Raw genomic sequence first — 21,354 nt, forward strand, 5'->3', positions numbered from 1 at the left:
AAGTACATTCAACTGAATACATTTTTTCAAATACCGAAAAGAAAAAAATCATCAAAACGGATGGAAAGCTGTCATTTCCCGGTTTCTATTATTGTTAAATAACAAAAATGAAAAAAAAAACATTAAAAGAGAAACTTCAAGTAATAGATGTATTTATTGGTCTTTTAAATTTATAAAACGTAACTTCATTTTATAAGTAACCAATTTTTGTTATACATATGGTCTGCAACTCCATTTGGACTTCAAATTTGCCCGGCATCCAAAAACTTTGAGCACCCCTGTTCTAAGTGGTATGGCTAAATGCTCTTAATCTTTGTTATATTTTTCGTTTTATTATTAACTGTTCACATTCATTTATTTACTTCAAATTGTTTTACATTTTTGCATTGAATCGAATATATTTGGGTAAAAATGAAAAAAAAAAATACTTTAACAACTAATCCCAACTTAAAACTAAAAAAAAGTAAATTCATTGAAATATTCAAAATCATTAGAACGAGTAAACTACGAACTGTATTTTAAAATAAATCCTCCAAGAGTTCTTACTTGTTCCGTACGAGTTTTGCAACCAAGCAGTGTTGTTGTCATCTCGATGAAAATGTTCAGAAGTTCTTGTGGTGAAAACAGGTCACTATCGCTGACTGAAGCCATGAGGTGTTGTATTCACTGCAACTCTTTGCCGCTGATACAACGGCAATGGCTGCAGATTTGGAACCACTCGAGCAGATCCCGCTCCTGGTGACGCCAAAGCAGGAAAATCCACGTCCGTGTATGCTGGTGGTGTTTTGCGACGATTTGGTTGGTGCTGCGCTTGCTGTCGAATTTTTACAAACTCAGTCCGTTTTGGGCAACTCCGATTCTTGGTCGAATGGTCACCGCCGCAATTGAAGCACTTGGCTTTGATGTTCTCGTTGATTGTGCTGCAAGCTTGAGTTTTGTGCTCACCTCCGCAGGTTGCACAACGACTCTTGATGAAACAGTTCCTCCCACCATGTCCAAACTCAACTTCCACAGGGAGGGTAGCGAACTGGTTTCCAGACGAATTTTGAGCGTTCTTGCTCAAACTGCCTGGCTTTGCAGGCGCGCATCGGCATTCTTTAACTTCTTAAAATCTGCCGATCCTACTGGTGAGGACCGCCTTTTTTTGATGCCGTGAGGCATTTTTTGTACTTTTTAGTACTTATTTGGTGTACGAGAAACGCACGTCTGACTCGCTGCTCTGCTAATCGCAGACTCTCGCCATCAGTATCTTTTCACTAGCGCTAACGTTTTCAAAGCGCTCAGGATATGAAATTGCTTCCAACTACCGGCAACATGTTCTTTTGAACATTAGTTAGTCACTTGGAACTTGAAAAATAATCCCGAAACATGTAAATAATTCGCAAGCGCCATAAAAAAAAACAAACGCGCCAAGTCTTTTGGCGACCCATTCCAATCGAAGACTGAAGAAAACCGAGCAAGGTGAACTAACCAATTTTTCCATTCGATTCGCCACCTTTCTTTCGGGAGTGGGGGGACTCTAAATCTGAACAACACAAAACTTTGGTGTGATAATGATTCGATTTTTATTAAAACTTCACCGCATACACTCTCGTCGTTTTGCTGGCTGCTGCTGCTGCTGCCGCGCTTAGTCTCCACACTATTGACTACATGAGTTTTCACTGCTGCTCGCACCGTGGTTGAATTCAGTTTTTTTTTGTTTTTGCATTTTTTTCTTTTCTTTTCTTTAAATTACGCTTTTGTTAAGTTAGTTTCCAAGAAAAATATTAACAAATACTTGTGAGTTTTTTTTTTGTTTGTTTGTTTTTCAATATATAAGTGTATTTTGTTTTTATTTTATCTATATTTATAAATCACATTTTAATGCAGTTTCATTTTTCTCATTTCTTATTTGTTTCATGTTTTCTGGGTTTTCTCTCGTTTCTTCGTTTTGTTTTCACTTTTCTTTAGACTATTGTTTTTCTTTATCTGACGTACGACGACGACGGGCACAGCTACTTCTTGGCCTACTGCGATTGTTCTCTCTTCCTCTAGTCCGATGACGCGTCGCGGGTTGTTCTGGGCTTGCGCGGAAGGAGCAATTTCTTTCCTGGAGTAAAAAGAACAGCTCTACTTCACTTGTTTGATTTTTCTCTACTTTTATATTGTTCGCAAAAACACGGTTGTTGTAATAACGTTTGAACAGGGGTTTTCAGCGTTTTTCCTCTCTACAGGTGGTTCTAGGTGGTAGATGTGTGTTTGTGTGTGTGAATGCCTCTTTCTAGTGCTTTTCTCTACGTTGTATGAAGATGACTCTCGACTTGGATGAAGAAAATAGCTTACTTTTTGTGGATTTTTTAATTCGTTTTTCTTCTTTTATTTGTCCGACACAACTCCCGCAAAAAACCATGCTTGTCTCTAAGCACATAACTAGATGACACACTTTACACGCTAAAAGATGTTCTCAGCTTTACAAACTGCAAATTGAAGGGAATTTCTTAACTTTTGCTCTGCTTTAGTGATGTTTATCATACAAGTTTGCTTCTGGTTCTGTCTATGGCTAGAATATTTTACACATGCCTCATTTAAGCGTTTTTATTTTTCTCTAACTGCATTTCTGTCGTGTTTAAAAGAAGATTCCGATAATAACATTTAACCTGGCAAACATGATATTCCAAAACAAGTCCCGCTGTTTTTTTTTTCAACACTGCAAATCTCGTGACAACAGAGACAGCCAAACCGAAACAATTTGCGACCCGTTTCCTGGCGATGATGATGGTGGCAGTACGCGTACGAACAGAACAATAGGGAATAACACAGACGAAACGGACGAAAGAAAGAAGAAAAAAAAACTTGACAATTTTACATGAGCCAGAACGCAGGGCGGCAGGTCACGATGACGCGGATCTGAATTCGAGATTACACCAATCAACTGGCAGGTTGAAAGTGGTTAAACGTGGGTGATTTTTGTTTTCTCTCTCTGTATGTGTGTGTGTGTTTGTGTGATGGTGTGATTTTAACCAAGACTTTCCACTCTCACTTTCTATTTCTCTCTGATACAGAAAACAAACATTTCCATTTTTTGTCAACATCAGCACGATTCTGTTGCTTGCTCTCAACAGGGGGAAGGAACGACGAAGGGGTCTTCTCTGAACGTGATCAACGTTTGGTTGCTTGACGGCCCGGTTGTTTGTGTGTGTGTGTGGGATTGGTGACGGAACACTGGCCTGTTTCAGTAGTACGATTTCGATTCTCCTCCTCTCTCTCTTTCTTGGACTTCAATTTGATCGCATTGTTGTTGTTGGTTTCAAATATGCTTTCAGTATATTTTCCGATTTTTATTGAACAGTTTTTTCCATTTTTTTTTAATAATATTTTTTTAAAAAAGAACTTCCATAATCATCGTAGATCAATTCAGGTCCCTGTCTTCTAAGTACTTGTATTCAAAAGTGAATCCTTCCTTCTTTCGCTGGCCCCACTTTTCATAGTCAAAGTAGATGTAGGTTCCCTGCAAAAATAAAACACAAAAATTAAATAAGAAATTTTAAACAAAAACGTCCGCTAAACACCCGTACCTGCTCGAACTCTTCGTTGATGATTTTCGGCTCTTCGTGGCGCTGGAACCACATCATGTACTTGGTGTGAAATCGCCAGCTCTGCTTCTTGAGAGCCTTCGCCGCCAGGTATTGCGCCTTGGTGCCCTCCATGTAGTAAAACACAAAGAACAGCGTCTCCGGCGAGAGGCGTTGGAAAAACTCTACCGTGTCAGAATGTGGAAGTTGTTGCTGTTGGGGGATGAAGAAGATTTGTTACTAAATTTAGTAGTCTAGCAATCCATCAAATTGAATAATCAACACCATGTGCGCTAAAACAAGTAAAAGTGTTTCATATTGTTATTCATCGCAGTAGGCTTCGCCAATGAGTTCGATTTCAACAACCAAGGGTAACAGTTGATCCGATAACAGTGTGTCAAGTTTTAAACTTCAAACTAATCGAAATGGTATGATTTTAACTATTGAAGGTCAAAAACCAATTTCCCAGCTTAACCGCTCAAACGACTGAACAAACCACCTGAATTTTTTTATGGCATTGTAAAAGCTTATCACACTGTGGATATAAGCTCTGCCCATTTTTACAAGAAAAACGACCAGTTACCACAACATCAGAGCCATCGATCTATGAAATCCAGACCAAAAGCGAAAAAAATGCAGGAAGACTGCCTAAAAAGATGGAGTTACAACGGAGGAGACCAAACCAAGGCGTGTAACCGTACCGTTTCATTTTCGGAGCACAATTGCAGAAATAATACAATGGATGGCGGCAAGAGCGTCTATGCGAAGCGTCCTTACACCTGATACAACTGTAGGAATCCAACAAGGGTGTCCATAGCGGAAATAGCATAACATTGGATGAAAGGACATCGAAACATTGTTCGTAAACAAACTGTGCTGAATATTTTCGGAGAAAACTATGCTGGAATTTGCTTGAGAAAACTATGACGCCAGAAGATTTGCATCGTTAGAACTTCATTCGAGAAACACACATCCCGAATGCTATCTGTGGAACGAAACATCGACTGATTATGTCACAGCGTAGGATATAATCTTCGAATTTACAGGCAAGAATTTTATCACTAGCCCTTAGGTTAGGAAAACTCGCAGATGTGATCGTCAGGCGAAACTGCTGGAAGATCATTTGTAAATCTTTGTTAAAGGCCTACTTAAAACTCACGTCTGTGTTTGGGAAACACGATTTTGCTACTTCTTGAGTTTTTTTAAAGGTCCAATAAATCTAATAAATCTAACACCCAGAAAGCAAAATAATAAAAATTTGGTTTATTGAACCTTCAAAAATGTTACTTATTCCACCTTTAGGTGGTTGCTGCCTTCCTCACATTCATATAGTGAATATCTTCATTCAGAATTGCATCATTTTAAACTTCATTACTAATTGGCAGTGCGTGGCCGAATGGTTACGCTGTCCGCTTTGTAAGCGTATGATTCTGGGTTCGATTCCCATCTGCTGCAACCTTCCATCGGATGAGGAAGTAAAATGTCGGTCCCGGCCTTGGTTGTTAGGCCGTCAAGTCATTCCAGGTGTAGGAGTCGTCTCCATGCCATAAGTACAAACAACACACCAAACCAAGCCTACTCCGGTGGAATCGCTGGCGGCGGTTGGACTCACAATCCAAAGGTCGTCAGTTCAAACACTGGGGTGGAAGGTTCCTTGGAGTAAAAGAGGTTTGGGTGCTCTCCCCATTCAAGTCTTCGGACTCCTAGGTTCGAGCAGAAACTTGCAATAGAGACCACAAAAGACCCGGGGGTCGTTAATGTGGATGGTTTGATTTTTTGATACTAATTTCTTTCGACAGGGTTTTCAGATCATCATTCTTTTTGGCTCATCGGTGAGGTATTTTGATAACCTATCCAACGATAGTTCGCATGATAAATTCGGAAAAAAAAAATCTGAAATATCTTAAATCCGGAAAAAGCCTCTGATAAATGTTGAATTTACCCTTAAGTGCTTATAACTTTTGATAGGGTTGTCAGATCTTCAATGTTTTGGACGCATTGGAAAGGTCTTTTGATTACCCATCTATTGATGGGTTGTATAATAGATCCGGACAACGTTTATATCAAAATATTTGAGACCCGGCCTCTAAAAGGTGTATAAACAACACTTTCAGTTATCTTTCATCAAGGGTCACACGATTTCATCAAAATATCATGTTTTCATTAGAATATCTGAGATCCTCCCTAAAAAAATGTATAAATAACACTTAAGTGGTTATCGCTTCTGTCGGATTTTCTAACAAAACCACCTTCGTACGATCTTTCGAACTTCAGTCAAAACCATTTTTTAGCATAACTTTTGAAGCACCTAACTAAACTTTATAATTTTCAATGAATGAGTGAGTCCAAAACTGACAAAATCTATTAAGCCAGTGTCGAAATAACCAAGTGACTATTTTGTAATCGGCATCCTACCACACACACTAGGGTGGTCCAAATCCGGACTTTTTTGGGGCTACCCCCTGAAATCAAAGATTGACCCATCACTAGGCTAAATTCCAAATTTGAGCTCATTCTGACCACGGGAAGCCCTCCCTCCAATCGCTTAAAGTTTGTATGGGAAAAATCATCAAAATGTATGGAGAAAAGCAACTGTTTTACTTGTTTACCTGTGGAAGGCGCCATAATTATCCGATTCTTACCATTTCTCAAATGTAGAACCTTCATTAAATTTAGAACAACTTTCCCGAAGACACCATGTTTTTAGGATTTTTTCCCGCTAAGTTATTAGCGCCCAAAACTGACCCTTTTTGCGCGGCCAGCTGTAAGGGGCTACCTAACAACGATGTTTATTTCCAATTCGTACACGCACTTGCTCTCTCTCAGGTTCAAACTCTCTCACGAGCTTGCTCGCCTGCCTGCCTGCCTGTTTACCAACAAGCGCGCTGTTTCTCTGCTTGGACTTTTGTCGTCGTCGTCGTTTTCGTTTGCTATCCGCTGCGCTGCGTTCTTGACATGTTTATTATAATGTTGAACTAAAATACCAGGTTTGTTTTTGAGATATAAAATTAAATGTAATATGTGATCAACAAAAGATATCATATTATAAGAGCGTGAGAAAGAGTACAAATTTGATGAATTAGTTCATCCATGAATCGTCATCTGTTCTGATCCAAACCTAATTGCAAAAGTTTTGGATTTTAATTTATCTGCTTTTGTTACAAGAAATACCATGCAGTTTTTTTAGATAAAAAATGAAGGAATTTTCTTTAGATTTTTTAAACTGAATCCAAATGAGTATCTTAAAGGAAGGCCGCAACTGCAAGATCTGAAGGTAGTTAACGATTGTGCAGAAAGAGATGTTTCCTGAATCGAAAAATTTACAGGTAAACTGACAAAAAATGATAAACAGTTGCAATATTTGTTGCAGGGTGTCTAGGAACACAGAAAGAAATTTCCCGAAAGAATCAAAAAATAATTTTAGAGAGTATGAATGAAAATTTGCAGCAATAATTGTAAAATTGCCTTGATTTGTACTAAGTATATTTTTGTTAAAGCAAACTACCTAAAGGAACAACATTTATATTATTATTTTTTTTTAAATAATTGAATCATTATCATGTTTTTTTAGCATATACGAAAAACTGCGTGTAATGCTTGGAAAAACAAACAAACCCTGTTCTCATGACATTTGCTGTAATTTTTTAATCGAGCCTAAGCTTTCTTTAAACTATTTTTTTCAGCGCAGTTTTTTTATTTTTGTCATAATTTAAGAATTTATATGCTAAATATATCTCAAAAGAATCCTGCTATTTTAGTTGAAAATTATAATAAACATGTCAAGAACGCAGCGCAGCGGATAGCAAACGAAAACGACGACGACGACAAAAGTCCAAGCAGAGAAACATCGCGCGCTTGTTGGTAAACAGGCAGGCAGGCAGGCGAGCAAGCTCGTGAGAGAGTTTGAACCTGAGAGAGAGCACGTGCGTGTACGAATTGGAAATAAACATCGTTGTTAGGTAGCCCCTTACAGCTGGCCGCGCAAAAAGGGTCAGTTTTGGGCGCTAATAACTTAGCGGGAAAAAATCCTAAAAACATGGTGTCTTCGGGAAAGTTGTTCTAAATTTAATGAAGGTTTTACATTTGAGAAATGGTAAGAATCGGATAATTATGGCGCCTTCCACAGGTAAACAAGTAAAACAGTTGCTTTTCTCCATACATTTTGACGATTTTCCCCATACAAACTTTAAGCGATTGGAGGAAGTGGTTTCCGTGGTCAGAATGAGCTCAAATTTGGAATTTAGCCTAGTGATGGGTCAATCTTTGATTTCAGGGGGTAGCCCCAAAAAAGTCCGGATTTGGACCACCCTAACACACACAGACAATTTCTCAGATTTTGGTCCTGAGTAAGGTAAGGAAGGCACAACTCCAGACCACTAGTTTGTGCACAGGGTGGGGCAATTTTGCGCATTTGCTCGACATATTGTGACGTTGTGGTTAACTCTTGAATTTCCAACCAGAACATGCACTTCCCCAACACCGACGTGAGCTTCAAGTATTTAGAAGACTAAGAACGGCCAATGATATAAGAACTCCATATGTTGCGACCAACATGGTTGTTCTGTACCACCCTAAAATTCTTGATCTCCTGTGTTCTTCGTTTCAATTTTCTTCCGCGACCACCGCCTAGATCGAGCGATCCTTACAAAACCTTTTGTTTTATTTGTGCACCGAAATCTGCCGCTCGAGTTGACTGGGACAATCCGCGGGGTGCCGTGACCAGGATCAACAACACAACGTAGCCCACGGCATCGCCGACGTTGCGCCTGTACCTAATTCTCCGCTTAAAATTACACAACGTAGGGTCCCGTTTGGTGAGTTGCGCCTCCACCGTACAACAATTGAAATCGAAAAATTGACCGTTTCCACAAATTTGAAAAGTTATAGGAAAGGGAAGAAGGGACCACTTAGGAAGAAACTGCTGGCCTACATGAACTCAATTCAGCTAGCTAAAGCCAACAACCTGGGAAAAATGGCCAAAGAGATCGCAGTTACAACAACGGCGGGGACAATAACGTGTTTATCATAGCGGGCAATTATTAGAACCACCAGTCGGCTGCAGCCCCTACAACTGGGACTGTTGGTTTCTCTAGGTACAATAAATTCACGTATGTGTTTGGGAAATGGAGTATTGCTCGATGCTTGATCCAACTCACCTGTGGATAATGCTGTGGCGTCGGTACGGGCTGCCGCTGCAGGTACGTCCGTAACCGTTCCGAGTCACTTGGCGTTGGCAAGTGGTAATACGCGGCTTCCATCATTTGGAACTGGCGAAAGAAAACAATTCCCAGTTACAAAACATCAACAGTCAAAACAACTTTGCTTCACTCACTTGTATCTGGTGTTCCTTCTGCAGTGGCGACGGCCCGAGCGGTGCCACGCCCAGCAGGGGCGGTATGTGCGCTTCGTTCGTGCCGGCCGTCTTCATGCCGGGGACGACGCCGGCGCTCGACAGCACGTTCGGGTTGTTGTTGGCCGCCGGGTTCGCCACAATACTAGTGCTGGTGTTGATATTGATCGCGTTCGGCCCGTTGCTGATGGCAGTAGATGACGACGTTGGTATCAGAGAGTTTGCACTGTTGGCGGCTGCGGCCGCCGCCGTCGCAGGGTCCACGAGGGAGAACGGCGGAGGTTGCTGCTGCTGCTGTTGCTGTTGACCAGCGCCCGGTTGTCTCGTATCTGGTTGGGGCTGTGGCTGTTGCTGTGCCGTCGGAGGTTGCTGCTGCTGGCCGCCGGCTTGCGAGGGCTGTTGCTGGAGCAGTGCGCCGGTCGCTGGCGATTGACCAGCTTCCAAACCACCACCGGTTCGGTTTATCACTTCCTGGGCTATGGTTTTCAATGTAGACATCGGGTGAGTGTCTGCGATATGCAGATGGGGTACGGCATTCTTACCGAGTATTGCTGGACCGTTCAGCAGCTGCTGCTGCTGTTGTGGCGGGGACATTAAGCTTGGCGACGCTCTACTTTGGGGAGAGAACAGCTTTAGAATATCGGGAGGTCGAGCAACTTGCGCTAACAACACTAACCTGCTGCTGACCGCCGAGTTGCTGGGCGAAACGCAGTTGTTGATCGTGGAGGACGCGGCCGAGCTCGTCATGACGTGGTTGTTTTCGATTCCGGCCGACGCTGACGAGAGAGCGCCTCCGTGTGGCAGAGGTATGGAATTGGGGCCGCTCGCGACTTGCTGCTGCGACGTTGGTGTCGAACCGGCTACCACGGCGGCCGCGTTCGTCAACAAACTGGACGCGAGAGAGGTCTGCTGCTGTTGCGCTTGCTGCTGCTGCAACTGCTGGCTAAGCGTAGGTTGAGATGCGTTCACAATCTGACTGAGGTTGCTGACGGTGGCGCCGGACGCGTTCGGTGCCACGGCGGCGGCACCCGACGGCGGCTGGCTAGCACTGGACGCCGTCGAGGACGTCGTCGACGAGCCGGACACGCTGGACTGGTGCAGGGAACCGTTTTCTGGAAGAAGAAGAAGAAGGTGAGAGAGAGTTAATCCTCGAATTCCAATCAACTCCCGGCAATCGCCCTTACTAGGATGCTGCTTCGCGACGGCCGCGAACGCCGGACCGATAAGGGGCTGGACGATGACACCGGGCGGCTGCTGGGGTGCCACGATACCGCTACTGTTGGGTACGATCACGCCCGCTCCTGCCACGATCGCAGCCGCGTTCGTGTGGAGCTTGCTGGGCGTCGAGCTGATCAGGCCCGGCTTGCCACCGATGGACGTATTGTTGTTGCTGCTGGCATTGGCATTGTTGGTGCCCGCACCGAGACTCACCGCCGTGCCGCCGACGATCGCTGCCGTCGTTAAGCTGAGGTCCATCTTGCTGCCACTCGTTGCCCGGATCGCAGTCGGTTTTATTGGCTGCGAGCGAAAAACACACGTCAGACAACAACTAAAAAAGCGCAACTCTTTCAACTCACCGTAATCTTGACATCCTTGGGCCGCTTGTCGGCGTCGAGTAGCGCAACGCCGCCTATACTACTCACCAAACCGGCGGACAGGTCCCCGCCGCTGTGGTTGTGCATCGCCGTCGACGCCGCACTGCAGTTCATGACGGGCGACGGGGGCGGACTGTTGCCGGAGATTAAGCTGCTCGGAGATCCTGCCGTTTCGTTGCTATTGTTGCTTTCCGTACCGGCGGACGCTCCAATACCTGAGAATAACAGAACAACTTCGTCAGCAACAACAGCCAACCTCCAAGCGATTCCCAAAGCAACGCACCGGAAATCTCAACCTCATCCAGCCCGATGATATCGTCGTAGATGTACTCGTTCTCCTCAAAGTCGGGCTCCTGCGACGAATCGATGTAGTACTCGACGTCCTCCTTGATCTTCTTGATCTGGTCCACGTCGACGCTCTCGTTGTCCAGCATCCGCAGCAACGTCTCCAGCTTCGTCACGTGGAACTTGTGCCTCTCCAGCTTCCCCTTCAGCTCGTCCATCTTCTCCTGCTTGTCCTTATCCAGCTTCTTCTTCTTGCCCGCTATCAGCGACTCGATCTCACACTCAAACTGGTCGATCTGGATCTGCAGCGAGCTGATCGAGGTCGCCAACCACGCGCTAATCTCTTCCTTCTCCCGCTGCGCCGGGTCCATCTTCTGGGCCGCCCCCAAACCCTCCTTGGAGTACGCTTTCGTTTTCGTCTCCCGCTCGACTACCTTGAAGCGTTCCATTTGCTAAAACAAAAAACCAAAACACACACGTTATCCAGTACAACTCGACAAAACTCGCGTGGCTCAAAATTACGGTCTCTATGAGGCGTCGATTCTCCAGCAGCGCGCTCTTGTCCTTGATCTCGCCGGACGCGATCCATGACTTGATCTGGTCGCGTAGCCGCTGCAGCTTTTTGATTTCCTTCTTGAGATCGGCTTCATACTTTTCCTAGAAGGGGGGCCGCCGTTAGTGGTGCAAGGGGTTGTTCCGACACTAGGGTTGGAGAGCTTTGATGTACCTTTTGTATACGTACCTTTTGGTTACTGTTCGTGGCATTGTGCACCTTTTGCCAAATGTCCTCGAACGTTTCCACACCCTCAGTGACCTTCTTCAGACACCGATCGATTTCACCTGCAAGGAAACGAAAAGAGAATCATTTGATTAGAAATGGAGGATTTTAAAATAATTTGATTTTTAATATACGAAACAGTTGGATTTATCAACGTTAAAGACCTCTAGCACTATTTTTATTTTCCCTTGGGAATTTTCATTGTTAAGAGCAGTAATAGGACTGGCAGAAAAACCAACAATCTAAACATGTATGATATTGATTATTCCAAAATTAAACGCAAACAGATCGAAAAATGGATTTTCATTAGCTTAAAGCCTATTGCTAACCATCCCCAGATATTCATGCTGTACATTTGAACAACAGCAAAACAGGTGAAAAATGTGTAATTTAAAGTTATTTAATTATAATAGGGGCTGTTTTTACTTAAATCAAATGATAAAATTCGATCAACAACTTAGTCTTGGCCATTGCAAGATTCCTACTCGAACCTATGTGTCAAAAGGCTTGAATATGGTGAGGCAATCCATACCCCTGTCTACACGCTAGCCATTTGCACTCCGGGATTCGAACTGACGACCTTTGGATTGGAGCAGGCTTGGTTTGGTGTGTTGTTTGTCTTTATAGCAGGGGCCGACGTTTTATTGGTTTATTTCTTCCCCATCGAATGGAAGGTTGGAGCAGAAGGGAATCGAACCCATCATCATCCGCTTACAAAGCGAACAGTGTAACCATCTAAGAAACCTCTAAATTGGGCAGTGACCGAATTGTTTTGAAATTATTTTGTTTCAATTTTACTTAAATTGTGACTTGAAATTATAAAAATCGACGCCAACATTTCAAAAAGCATCATGTACAAACCATGCGTTTTGAGAAAAACGCATTTGAATGTTGAGCATCATTTTTCAATTCCCATTTTAATATAAAAGCAAAAGAAAATGTTCTTATAATAACAAACGATTGATACTTGATCATCCATATTCAATAAAACATTATTTCCTTCATTATACTTAAGAAAAACAAACAAAACTTCTTTTGAAATCACCAACGTCTATTACCCTGCTGTCATTGGAGGGGAAGCTTTGTTATGATTCGTTTTTCTTCGCCGAATGTACATGGCGCCTTTTGCAAGTGGAGGGGAAGTTTTGTTATAATTAGCATTTCGTCGGGAAATGTACATGTCTTTTTCATGATGCTTTTTCTACGTCACGAGGTTCATGAGAGATCCAGAGATTTTGTTTATGTTACTTTATTTAAAATCATTATTAAACAGACTTTACTGAAGTAACTTTTGCTCATTTTTGGTGGAGAGGTAGCTTATTAGGAGTACTTTCAGAATATTCAATAACTCAGAAAGTGTCGAAATGTACATGATGCCTTTTGAAATGTTGCCGTCGAAATATAAATGGTGTCTACCCGTAGTTGGTACTCTGTTATTGACCAGGACCTCCAAGAATTGCTCCGTGGACCACAGATGAAGAGTCACCACTTCGCAACTTTCTAATGTCCATATCATGCTAGTCAATCACAGCGCCGGCCACGACCAGTGGCAAGATCACGGAAAAGTGGATAGGAATTTTTAGTCCGATACTTGAGTGAAGAAGACCACTCACGATGTGTTTTTTAGAACAAACTAATCAGTCTGTGATCAGCAGAGAAGCGAGTCAGACGTGCGTCCCTCACAAACCAAAAGAGTGCTAAAAAGTGCAAAAAATGCCTCACGGCAAGAAAAAGAGGCGGTCCTCACCAGCAGGATCGGCAGATTTGAAGAAGCTAAAGAGTGCCGAAGCGCTACCTGCAAAGCCAGGCAGTTTGAGCAAGGACGCTCAAAATTCGTCTGGAAACCAGTTCGTTACCCTCCCTGTGGACGTGAGCGAGAAGGAAGAATTTGAACGACGGGAAAAGTTGCCACCCATTTTTGTGAAAACATCGTCATCGGATTCGGTGCGAAAGTGGCTGACCGGGTTTATCAAATCTGGTGCTTTACGAGCTTCCATTCGCGTGTGTGCTGATGGACTCAAAATTCTGCTACCTACCAGAAAGGATTACAACTAAGTTCGGGATTTCCTGAACAACACAAAGATTGAATACTACAGCCATGACGATCCAGGTAAACGCCCCATGAAACAGGTCCTCCGAGGCCTGTATGACATGGATGTGAGTGTGCTGAAAGAAGAGTCCAAAACTCTTAAGTTGAACGTGATCGAAGTCTTCAAGATGACGAGACACAACAAGGACATCAAGTATCGTGATCAACTGTACCTGGTTCATCTCGAGAAAGGATCGACAACGCCGTCTGCGCTGAAAGCAGTTCGGGCAATTTTTAACATCATCGTGAATTGGGAACGTTATCGTCCAGTGCACCGTGACGTGACACAGTGTTCGAACTGTTTGCAGTTTGGACATGGTGGAAGGAACTGTTTCATCAAGAGTCGTTGTGCAACCTGCGGAGGTGAGCACAAAACTCAAGCTTGCGAAACAATCAACGAGAACATTGAAGCCAAATGCTTCAATTGCGGCGGCGACCGTTCGACCAAGAATCGAAGCTGCCCAAAACGAGCTGAGTTTGTGAAAATTCGGCAGCAAGCGACGACGAGGCACCAACCAAATCGTCGCAAAACACCACCAACTTTCACGGACGTGGATTTTCCTGCTTTGGCGTCACCTGGAGCAGGATCTGTTCGAGTGGTTCCAAATCTGCAGCCATTGCCGTTGAATCAGCGGCAAAAAGTTGCAGAGAATTCATTTACTTCCCGTCCGACGGAAGGCGTGATCAGACAAATCTCGTCTCGAAAAATGCCACCGGGACCATCTGGGATCGAACCCAGGCCGACTGGGTGAGAGGCAATCACGCTTACCTCTACACCACGGTCCCGGCTCACTTAGAATGTAAATGAAATGTAATTATTATAAGAAAGTTCAATAAAGACATATTTAATTTCAAAAAAGAACAAACTAATGATAAAAAATTCGGTATGTCTGATATTTGGCACCGTGAAAGAAGTTCTCTTTCCCGACATTTTGCGGGCTATACCGAAATATTTCGTCGGGGGGTCTAGAGCAACTTTTTTTTGAAGATTTTATGGGATATTTGTTCAAAAAAGTCACAGAAAATCGGTGCATTCGTGTTGAAACTTCTTATAAATATGCCTTGGGGACTCTAACCACCTTTATTTGACCCATATTTGACCACCACCAAAAAAAATCGAACCAAATTTAGCAGATGTCTAGCATTCTTTGAAATTACTCCAAAATCCAAGCTGGAAACCCCGATACGACCGAAAATAAATCTTTTCTTTGTACAATTTGTTATGAATATACAGCAACACATTGCTCGGATACGAATTTCAGCATTAAATAATGCAAAACATGGATTATTTAATAAATATGCTGTTTATTACCCGAATCTATGACATTTCCCCGAAACCCATATTACCGAAGGGACATTTCCCCGAATGCCACTTCCCTGAAAAGACACTTCCCCTAATAGTCATTTCCCCGAATTCCATTTACCCGAATTTCCCATTTCCCCTAATCGTCCACATCCCCGAAAGTCATTTTCCCGAATAGGCCACAATCCCGAATGCCACTTACCCGATTAGTCATATCCCTGAATAGTCATTTCCTGAATGCCATTTCCGCTTGACCGCGTTCGGGGAAATAGCATATTATAAGAAAAAAAATGATGGCAATTTTTATCACATCAAACCACATACAATATTTCTTGAAAGGTTCGTATTGACCTTGAATGATCAACTTTCTTTTTGAATTCACTCAGAACAGACGTAGCATTTTAGGGGGGGAAGAGTGTTGAAAGGATTGGTACTATTCATTCATATACAATGAATATTGTTACAGACTTTTTGTTATATATTCTCAAACCAAATACTTTTTACTTATAGACATGATAATAATAATGCAATAGAAGTTTTGTTATTTTTTATGATTCAGAAAACATAACGTGCGATTTTCGTAGTACAGAACCCCGTTCACACTGATCATTTTATTCACATTGCTAGTTTTGGATTTGGCGAAAAGTATAATCAACAAAAACTTTAAATAAAATTTGTACCAGCCTGAACCTATTTGTTCGATTTTTGGGTTCTTGAACACACAACAACTCGATTATCCGAAGGCCTCGGAAAAATTTCACTTCGGATAATCGAACTTCGGATAATCGAAACTTCGGATAATCTAGTCTGGACTGTAATTGGGTCCTAAAATTAAGCTGATATTAGTGTTCACAATGATAAAGCTTATTTTTAAAGTACAATGAGCCTTTTAACGACCACAAAGGATTTAACATGGATTTTTAATTCAATTTTTAAAAATTCACTTCCCGGCCCTTCTTGGCAGAAAAGCTCCTACTTGACAGATCGTTCCAAGGGGACCATAGTTGATCCATCGAAAAAATGTTGTCTTGTTAATAACTTTTTTTTGCATAAATAAAAAAACGTCATCAGAAATGGTTTTTAATCGTGTTTCTTACCGTTGCTCAAAAAAAAATTTACAAAGGGCTTTGCTACCCAATTTACAACATTTAATCAACAGAATTCCCGAAAAAGCTGTTTGTTCGGTAAAATTGAGAGAGAAAATAACTCTGGAGTTTTTTTTGAAAAGGACCTATAAACCAAATTTTAATTTTTTGCTTTTTGGGTGTTTTTAGAACCGCCTTGAGTCAGGGGTATTCAAAAACACCCAAAAAGCAAAAAATGAAAATTTGGTTTATAGGACCTTTTCAAAAAAAACTCCAGAACTGTTAGTCATGGAAAAAGGCTTTAGCGAAAATAAAGATTAGGGAATATGAAATTCGGGAAAATTTTAATTTAAATAAACGGCAATTAGCGTAAGTGTCACATCGGGGAAATGGCATTCGGGGAAATGGCCGTTTAGGGGAAATGGCATTCGGGGATATAGCCGATTAGGGGAAATGATATTCGGGGAAATGGCATTCGGGGAAATGGCCGTTTAGGGGAAATGGCATTCGGGGATATAGCCGATTAAGGGAAATGATATTCGGGGAAATGGCATTCGGGGATGTGGCCAATTAGGGGTAATGATTTTCGGGAAAATGGCATTCGGGGAAATGTCATTCGGGGAAATGAGCTGCCACATCATACTATTACATTTTAAAACCTTTTAGAATAAATCACATTGTAGAGAACAGTTTTCTAAACAAGCTCCATAAGAAAGTATCAGTTTTGGTTCAATATTAGCAGAGATATGCCCAATTTTCTGAAATAAATAGTGCCTTTCTACAAAATTTCTTAATTTAATTACTTTTCACATGGTGGGCACTGCCTACTGAGTTTTGTAATTAATGCTTTAGAATGATTTTCATGAATTTCGTTGTTTGTTATATTTTTTATGTTTCAATAAAATATTATCATCATAAAAAATATCTTATTAACTAGTCAGTGCAGTGGTAAAAACGTTTTTATGGTTACGTTTGAGCAACCTGCCAAAAATGTATGGAATTTTGTTATTTTTGTTCTCGTGGATCAAACTTACTTTTTGCTCAGGTATTTAAAAACGTGGGTTTTAAAGAAAACCTAGATGTTTGGGTATCAAAAGATCGGAAATTTTATGCCCTTTCAGATGCCACATAGATTGACTTGTAAATCGTGGACCGTTACGGATGCCGGCGGATTTCGCGACGACGTAATTCCGGGTTAGTACGAAATTCCAACGATAAATCTATTCAATGGATACAAAGACCCCCAACACGATGTTATACCTACTCCAAAATGTTTATTTAGCAATTCTATGATAATATATTCACATTTAGTTAAATTAAAAGTTTGCAAAATTTAGTTTAAATAAGTTTTATATAGAATTTCCAGAGTTTTATAAACTTTTAAACTAAGAAGTTAGTAAACTTTATATTCAATCCAAATTATTTTTTAATCAATCAAAGATGCCTATTTTTAGTTGGGAGACTGGATTTATGGTGATTTGTCAAAAAATAACTTTATTTATGTTAATTTTTCGAATGGTGTACAAACTTTTTTTGCACCTTTTTTGATTTCTGAAATAGTATTTGTTATATAACTTTTTATGGAAATCATCTTTTTATGAGCTTTTTATAGCAAAATGTTAGTACCTACTGTCAAACTTTAAATTGTTAACATGTTTCATCACAAAATGTGCATTGTGCTCAAGGGGTGTAAATACTTTTTTTACATACTGTACTGCCGTTCTAGGCATAATTGTCCCATGTCAGTTTTTGACGATTTTGACTTTATGCCATTTTTAAGTTTAGTCTGATGTGTACTTTAAGAAAAACACATAAAATCTGGTGCTTTGTTCGGAAACTCATCAAAAACAACACCAAGTCTGTTTGTCCCATCGTTGAACTTCTACGCATAATTGTCCCACCAAGTATTTTCTTACACGGAATCATTAGTTTTACTAAGCATTATGCCTTGTTTACCTGTTGTATAGCAAGAGGATCACAAAAAAGGGTGATAAACTGCTAAATGGGGCGATTAGGGACACATAGGGTGAATAGGAACCCACGGGACAATTATGCGTAGAAACACAGAAATCGGTCGAAAAATTTCAATCGCGTTTTTCTCAGTTGCACTTTTTTGAACATGGGACAATTATGCGTAGAACGGCAGTATACAATGTAGAACTAAACAAAACTAGAAAAATTAATAATAATGCACAGATTAAATACTGGAATAAAATAATACCAGTCAAAGATTGGCAAGAGATTGCCGGCAAAAATAAGCACCACACAAAAAGTTACATAGGGGAACAGCATCTAATTCCAGCGTGCCTCTAATGTTGGCAGGTCAGAACTTTGACATGCAATTAAAGCTAAATAAAAGCGTTTTCAACTGAAATCGAGTGATAAATAGCTCAATAAGAAGTGAGCAAGCAAGTTTCTACCAAAAGTTTTGCAAAATTAGTTGTTTAAATAGTGAAAATCAGCAAATTGGATGGAGTTAGGAGCGAGAGCTTAACCTGCCAAAGATACGAGAATTTCCCCTATACTTTTCAAATAGGAATATGATTCATATCTCAACTTTTATTAGTTGCCAACTTCCCAAAATCAATCAAACTGCTGCAATTCTGTGCTACCGATTTATTATTCGCGCACTTCCGTCCGTTCACCCCCACCTAGGAACAATCCGCGCGACGTTCCGCATCATCGGTCCAAATCATTTCCCTCGTAACATTTAGAGCGCACTTTTAGCAAACGAGAATTTTCCGTTTTTCCCGTTTCCCGAACTGCTGCCTTTTCCACACACACCCAGCGAGCCAAATCTGGCAGCAACAACAGCAGCAAGAGCAGCAAATTAAACCAAAGAAGAATTTTTACCACCACCGTTTTTATCCCTTCTCTCCAACGGGAGGCAACCCACTCTTCTGCCCTCTCTAGCAGCAGCTACTAAAAGCAGCAGCCGATTTCGCGCGACACACACAGAACAAAAAAAAATACACAGCTCAAGAGAACGGTCCCAAAAAGAAAACGGCCAAGAATTTGCTCGGCAAAGAATAATTGAATAATAATCATCCTCCCGCTGGATGATTTCGCGAATCGATTCGATTTTCCTCCCCCTGTCAAATTTCTGATCTTTTTTTTTCTCTGTCAAGTGGCCGGAACCGTGTGGCCAGGTCGTAGATTCTCTGCTCACCTTGCAACTTTCGCGTCGCAGCCATGGCTATGTAGACATTGGGTCGCGGAGCTCCGGCATAATCTGGACATACACAGGGGGGTGGAAACCTGCCAGGAACTGCTCCGGGTTGACTCGCGCTGTTCAGCGGCGGTTCAAGGCACCTGCTTCTCCGGTTCTTTCAAGGCAATCCTTGGCAGGGTAGATTTCACTGCTCTTTCTCTCTCTCTAATTCCAGCAGTTCCAACAAAGCTGCAGCTGCTGCTGCTCAACAAAGAGAACGAGAAAAACGGGAACAAACCGGGTCACTCCCGCGGACACACGGGTCGTGCAATCCCGTTCAAGCGCCTTCTTGGCTCAATCCCGCGTTCTTCTCCACCAACAAAACCCCCAGGCTGGCGCAACTCCGCCTTCTCTCTTGCTACTCCGTCGCTTCAACCCGCAAATCCGTCGTTCCGTTCCGACCGTCAAACTTGCGCGACAGCAGAGTAGGCGACGACGACGAAGAGGGGAACAACTTTCAAGATGGCCGTGTGTGTGGAGAGCAAATTTTTCGTCCTCCTCCGCTGCCTCTTTCTTTCACCTCGGGGCGCTTATTGGCCTGCTTCTCTGTGGCAGTGGCCACCTCCGGCAGGGGACTAGACTCGAGATGGGTGGACACACGCGCGCGATGGCCTCACATTCACCGGAGGACCGCTCACGAAATCTGGAACGCGACCGGGGAAAAGCGAACGAAAATGCGTTTTTTTTTCTTTTTGCTCGCAGACTCTCTTGCAATAGAGTTATCTAAGCCCGATCTCACGCACACTAGCTTACGATTTGTTTTTGCTGGCGGGTACAAATTTTAACCTAGAAATCCATCGTGTACGTACACGCAATACATGCGCACGTAGATAACTCTATGCCACGACCGAGTTGAAACTGCTGCGATAACTTTTTTTTTTTGGTTTTGCCGTCTTGCTCCCACTGACGGGGATTTTGCGCTCGCCATCAAGATGACAGCTGTCAGGTGGTGCCCATGTGGCGAACTGTCAAAGCGCAGAGCGAGTGTCCCAGGTGGCAGAATTGGAAAGTTGGAAATGGACGAAGCTTTTTTTTCAGGGGATGCGTTTTCCAAGTTAGGGTGGTTCTGACAGGATAATATTGCATACTTTGCACCAAATCGGGTCCTAAAATTATGCATCGAGTCCTAAAAAACATGTTCTGGGGTAGGCCACACAAAGTCCTTGCACTATTTTGGAAAAAGGTATTTTTTAATAAGTGTTTAGAAAAATAGTTACGTTAACAATTCTTAGTTTAAATTGGGTCCTAAAATGAAGCCTATCAAAGTCACCCCGGAATTGGGTACTAAAGCCCTATGTCAATTTTTATGTACAACGGTAAAAAACACGATTTAAAACCATTTCTGATCACTTTTTTTCATTTTAATGCAAATTTTTTTTTTTGACAAGACAACATTTTTTCGATGGATCAACTATGGTCCCCTTGGAACGAGCTGTCAAGTAGGAGCTTTTCTGTCAAGAAGGACTGCGAGGGTAATTTTTCAAAATTGATTTAAAAATCCATTTTAAACTCTTTGTGGTCGTACAAAGGGTCATTGTGCTCAGAAAAATAAGCTTTATCGCTGTAAACAATAATATCAGCAATCTAAGCTTCATTTTAGGACCCAATTGTTAAAAAGTCGAAATTTTGCCTGAATTTTTTTTAAACTCGTTTTGTTTATAAAATTATCGATTTATAAATATATCCAGGTTTTTAAGCGAAGATGGCACTCGAATGGTGAACGCCCGAAATGTCAAAATCACGCAGTGGTACCAACATTACGGAACAAGTGTGCCATGGCATGACAGCCATATTTTTTTCTAATGTTGGTGCTACTGCGCGATTTTGACATTTCGGGCGTTCACCATTCGAGCGCCATCTTCGCTTAAAAACCTGGATATATTAATACTCGTATTAATATATATATATATATATATATATATATATATATATATATATATATATATATATATATATATATATATTTAATAGGTACTGAATTCGAAGCACGTATCACAAGTTTTCAAATTTTACATGAAATTTGTTGAACTGAAATTGCCTAATATAAATTTTGAGATTTTTTTAAATTGTGTTTCAAAAATACATATTATTTATTATTTATATACTT

At 41.6% G+C, this 21,354-nt stretch overlaps 1 protein-coding gene across 6 annotated transcripts; it reads right to left on the reverse strand.

The window, feature by feature from the left end:
* Positions 1-1,541: 1,541 nt before the first annotated feature.
* LOC6043017 (CCR4-NOT transcription complex subunit 3) lies at positions 1,542-19,960 on the reverse strand. 6 transcript variants are annotated; one of them, XM_038252510.1, is made up of 12 exons: positions 19,206-19,960; positions 11,509-11,621; positions 11,304-11,438; positions 10,780-11,233; positions 10,479-10,711; positions 10,086-10,419; positions 9,578-10,013; positions 9,444-9,511; positions 8,884-9,377; positions 8,708-8,818; positions 3,555-3,764; positions 1,542-3,487 (listed from the first exon to the last, which is right to left on the reverse strand). In XM_038252510.1, exons 1-12 carry the CDS (start codon positions 19,228-19,230, stop codon positions 3,389-3,391), a joined length of 2,712 nt encoding a protein of 903 aa, XP_038108438.1. In that variant the 5' UTR covers positions 19,231-19,960; the 3' UTR covers positions 1,542-3,388. The 6 variants fall into 6 exon arrangements, with proteins under 6 accessions (XP_038108438.1, XP_038108437.1, XP_038108439.1 ...); XM_038252509.1 differs by having other exon boundaries at positions 9,444-9,514; XM_038252511.1 differs by having other exon boundaries at positions 8,884-9,511; positions 11,524-11,621.
* Positions 19,961-21,354: the final 1,394 nt, after the last annotated feature.

The sequence above is a fragment of the Culex quinquefasciatus genome, chromosome 2 (genome assembly GCF_015732765.1).
Source record: "Culex quinquefasciatus strain JHB chromosome 2, VPISU_Cqui_1.0_pri_paternal, whole genome shotgun sequence".
Lineage (NCBI taxonomy): Eukaryota > Metazoa > Arthropoda > Insecta > Diptera > Culicidae > Culex > Culex quinquefasciatus.